General features: G+C 41.3%; 1 protein-coding gene across 1 annotated transcript; it reads left to right on the top strand.

Annotated features, from left to right (window-relative positions):
• The first annotated feature begins 389 nt into the window (after positions 1 to 389).
• LOC118557704 lies at positions 390 to 3,128 on the top strand. The gene is made up of 2 exons (XM_036127884.1): positions 390 to 746; positions 984 to 3,128. The coding sequence occupies exons 1-2, from the start codon at positions 395 to 397 to the stop codon at positions 2,657 to 2,659; spliced, it is 2,028 nt and encodes a 675-aa protein (XP_035983777.1). The 5' UTR covers positions 390 to 394; the 3' UTR covers positions 2,660 to 3,128.
• Positions 3,129 to 4,254: the final 1,126 nt, after the last annotated feature.

Here is a 4,254-nt window from a genome sequence, read left to right as displayed (position 1 = left end):
AACAGTGTTTTCTGCAATCTACTTGAATTACAATGACCAGGAAGTGGATGCTAGCTTTGAGGACAAGATTAGAAGGCTCAGACACCTCATCCACGGCTCAGGTGGTAGAGACGTCTGAAAACAGTGTTTTCTGCAATCTACTTGAAATTACAATGGACCAGGACGTGGATGCTAGCTTTGAGGACAAGATTGAGGGCTCAGACACCTCATCCACGGCTCAGGTGGTAGAGACGTCTGAAAACAGTGTTTTCTGCAATCTACTTGAAATTACAATGGACCAGGTACGTGGATGCTAGCTTTGAGGACAAGATTAGAAGGCTCAGACACCTCATCCACGGCTCAGGTGGTAGAGACGTCTGAAAACAGTGTTTTCTGCAATTCTACTGAAATTACAATGGACCAGGAAGTGGATGCTAGCTTTGAGGACAAGATTGAGGGCTCAGACACCTCATCCACGGCTCAGGTGGTAGAGACGTCTGAAAACAGTGTTTTCTGCAATCTACTTGAAATTACAATGAACCAGGAAGTGGATGCTAGCTCTGAGGACAAGATTGAGGGCTCAGATACCTTATCTACGGCTCAGGTGGTAGAGACGCCTGAAAACAGTGTTTTCTGCAATCTACTTGAAATTACAATGGACCAGGAAGTGGATGCTAGCTTTGAGGACAAGATTGAGGGCTCAGACACCTCATCCACGGCTCAGGTGGTAGAGACGTCTGAAAACAGTGTTTTCTTCAGTGTTCCTGGTATTACAATGAACCAGGACATAGATGCTAGCTTTGAGGACCTGAAAAAAGGCCCCGACCCCTCATCCATGGCTCAGGTAGTGGACACATCTAAAAACGTTTTCTTCAGTGTTCCTGAAATTACAATGAACCAGGACATGGATGTTAGCTTTGAGGACAAGATAGAAAGCTCAGACACCTCATCCATAGCTCAGGTGGTAGAGACGCCTGAAAACTGTGTTTTCTTCAGTGTTCCTGAAATTACAATGAACCAGGAAGTGGATGCTAGCTCTGAGGACAAGATTGAGGGCTCAGATACCTTATCTACGGCTCAGGTGGTAGAGACGTCTGAAAACAGTGTTTTTTTCAATCTACTTGAAATTACAATGAACCAGGAAGTGGATGCTAGCTCTGAGGACAAGATTGAGGGTTCAGACACCTCATCCACGGCTCAGGTGGTAGAGACGCCTGAAAACAGTGTTTTCTGCAATCTACTTGAAATTACAATGGACCAGGTAGTGGATGCTAGCTCTGAGGACAAGATAGAAAGCTCAGACACCTCATCCACGGCTCAGGTGGTAGAGACGTCTGAAAACAGTGTTTTCTGCAATCTACTTGAAATTACAATGAACCAGGAAGTGGATGCTAGCTCTGAGGACAAGATAGAAAGCTCAGACACCTCATCCACGGCTCAGGTGGTAGAGACGTTTGAAAACAGTGTTTTCTTCAGTGTTCCTGAAATTACAATGAACCAGGAAGTGGATGCTAGCTCTGTGGACAAGATTGAGGGCTCAGATACCTTATCTACGGCTCAGGTGGTAGAGACGTCTGAAAACAGTGTTTTCTGCAATCTACTTGAAATTACAATGGACCAGGACGTGGATGCTAGCTTTGAGGACCAGATTAAGGGCTCAGACACCTCATCCACGGCTCAGGTGGTAGAGACGTCTGAAAACAGTGTTTTCTTCAGTGTTCCAGAAATTATAATGAACCAGGATATGGATGCTAGCTCTGAAGACGTGAAAAAAGGCTCTGACCCCTCATCTGTGGCTCAGGTGGTGGACACATCTAAAAACATTGTTTTTTCAGAAACCTCTGTTAATGTTCAGATGGAGGAGAAGTCAGAGAGACGTACTTTCTTCATTGAAGTAAAAATTAACAAGGATGTGGAAGCTCGCTCTGAGGAAAAGAAAGGTGACTCCGGATCCATAACTAACTCTTTTACAATCCAGATACCAGAAAACTGTGCTTTTGACAAACTAAATATTACTGAAAACATAAATATTGTTGCTGACAAACTAACTCAATCTGTATCCATATCAAACTCTTTCAAAGTGAAGATATGTGAAAACGATTTTGACATCAGCATTCCTGATGTCAAACTTAACTTGAATGTGGAAGCTAAGTCAGAGGATGAGAAAAACAGCTGTGAAACAGCAAATGTTTTGACAGTGAAGGCATCAGAAAAGGTTGGTGTTTCTGTCAGAGCAGATCCTGCAAGTGAGGGAGTCAGTAAAAAAGGTGGACAAAGCAGCATTGAAAAACCAGAACATTTGTTGAACTTGACTGTAAAACCGTCAGCGACGCTTCCTAAAGCAAACTCTTTGGTTGATGATGTTAGCACTAACGATAAACAAAGCAACTCCGGTTTTACTCTTGATGGGATTGTTTGTACTGGATCTGAAGAACATGTTCAGGAAGTTGGAGCCAACGACAGTACATTAATGAAGGTTGAAACTGGCAGAAAGACAAAGAATACGATGAAAAGCACTGAGGTGTCTAATCACAATAGCATGAAAGAAGAAGACGACCCCACAAATTGCGGGATTGATGCATGTGCCACGATATTAATTTTTTTCTTGTTTTTGATTTTAGTTGATTTTATTAAACATTGTTATTTTTGTCCAGGCTGTACCCGACCTCGCCCCCATTGACAGCTGGAGATAGGCACCAGCACCCCTTGAATCAGAGTTAAGTCTTAACTTCTGCGTCAGACACTGGAGGTTAGGTAGTTCATAATTTGTTTCAGGTTTGATAAAAAAATGTTTTCTTGCCTCACTGCAAGAAGGTCCCGCGTTTGAGTCCTGCCCTCTATTTGGAGCTTGCATGTTCTCCCCATGGGTGTGTAGGTTTTCTCCGGGGGCTCTGGTTTCACCTACTACTAAAGACATGCTGGTCAGGTCGGCCATTAGTGGCAGCGCGCTCAGTCGCTGCAACTCAGGCTAACCCTCCATCTGATCTACGAAATTCCGTTGTATGTAGCTTGTATGTAATGACAAAAAAAAAGCATCCCAGCTTATCTTGTGTTTATCGCCATACTTTGTTTAATTTCTCGATCGTAGTAAGATCTTAACTCCACATATTGGAAAAGGTTTCTCTAGATTAAACAGTTTCGGGGGGTCTGGAAACTTTTTAAGTGGTTATTCTTTACTAACTGGACGTAGTTTGTGATACATTTTGTTATCCAAGACATGAATCTTGTATCTATACCATTTTGGATAAACCTTTGGTCATATGCACACCACCCCAAGATTTTTATCTCCTTTTCCAGTTTATAAACATTTACTAGCTCTTTCCAGACCATGAGCACCAATTTTATCCAAGGCTTTTCTAGTTTGTAGGTCTTTGTCAGCCAGTATGGTCTGTATGGGAATATCTGCACTCTTTCTGCATTCGATGTCCTTCCATCAGGCTTCATATGGTGGGTAACACCAATAAAACAGTGCTCTTATTTGAGCAGAGAAGTAAGTGTTTTTGAGTTATGGTAGTCCCCATTTGCCCTGTTTCTGTCATGTTTCCTGACCCACATGCAGAATCACACGAGACACAGGTTAAAGTGAAGGTTTATTTACAGGGAAATTAACTAACAATTAAAATCCACCAAGGTCAGCTTGTATTTTGTAAACCATGTATTGCTTTTGCTTCCGACTGGTTGTAATTCTTGTTCTTGTCAGCATGTGGTGCTATTGGTACAGAGAGGTCCAAAGTTACCTGAAGAAGAAAAAAAACTCTTGTTCATGTACCGTGGCACATAACGTAGACATGTCATTGGGCGGGTTCTGCCTATGCTGTGATGCGTCAGAGCGTCCGCCATCTTAAATGTGGCATATCTGCAGTTACTCAGTCAGTATCAGAGGGACTTTAATCTCTGAATATACTTTGTATTCGTAGTATTTTTATTTTGGTAATATTACAAGTTTATTTTTGTATCCTTTAGCTTCATTCTCCTGAATTTATTCCCCTAAAGAATAAAAATGTTTAAAATAATCTAACCTGGCCCTATTACTCCAGGAGTGAAATAGTTCTGCAAACTGTGACTATTCTGGAAATATTCCCTCTGAATTCTCATAATATGATGTTTTTCTCATAACATTATCACTTTTGTGTTTTTTTTTATTTTACTTTATTGACCTAGGACTTTATTTCACACACACACATCTATCTATCTATCTATCTATCTATCTATCTATCTATCTATCTATCTATCTATCTATCTATCTATCTATCTAGATAGATAGATAGATAGATA

The sequence above is a fragment of the Fundulus heteroclitus genome, chromosome 24 (assembly GCF_011125445.2).
Source record: "Fundulus heteroclitus isolate FHET01 chromosome 24, MU-UCD_Fhet_4.1, whole genome shotgun sequence".
Taxonomy (NCBI): domain Eukaryota; kingdom Metazoa; phylum Chordata; class Actinopteri; order Cyprinodontiformes; family Fundulidae; genus Fundulus; species Fundulus heteroclitus.
This window is presented reverse-complemented; position numbering and strand designations above follow the sequence as displayed.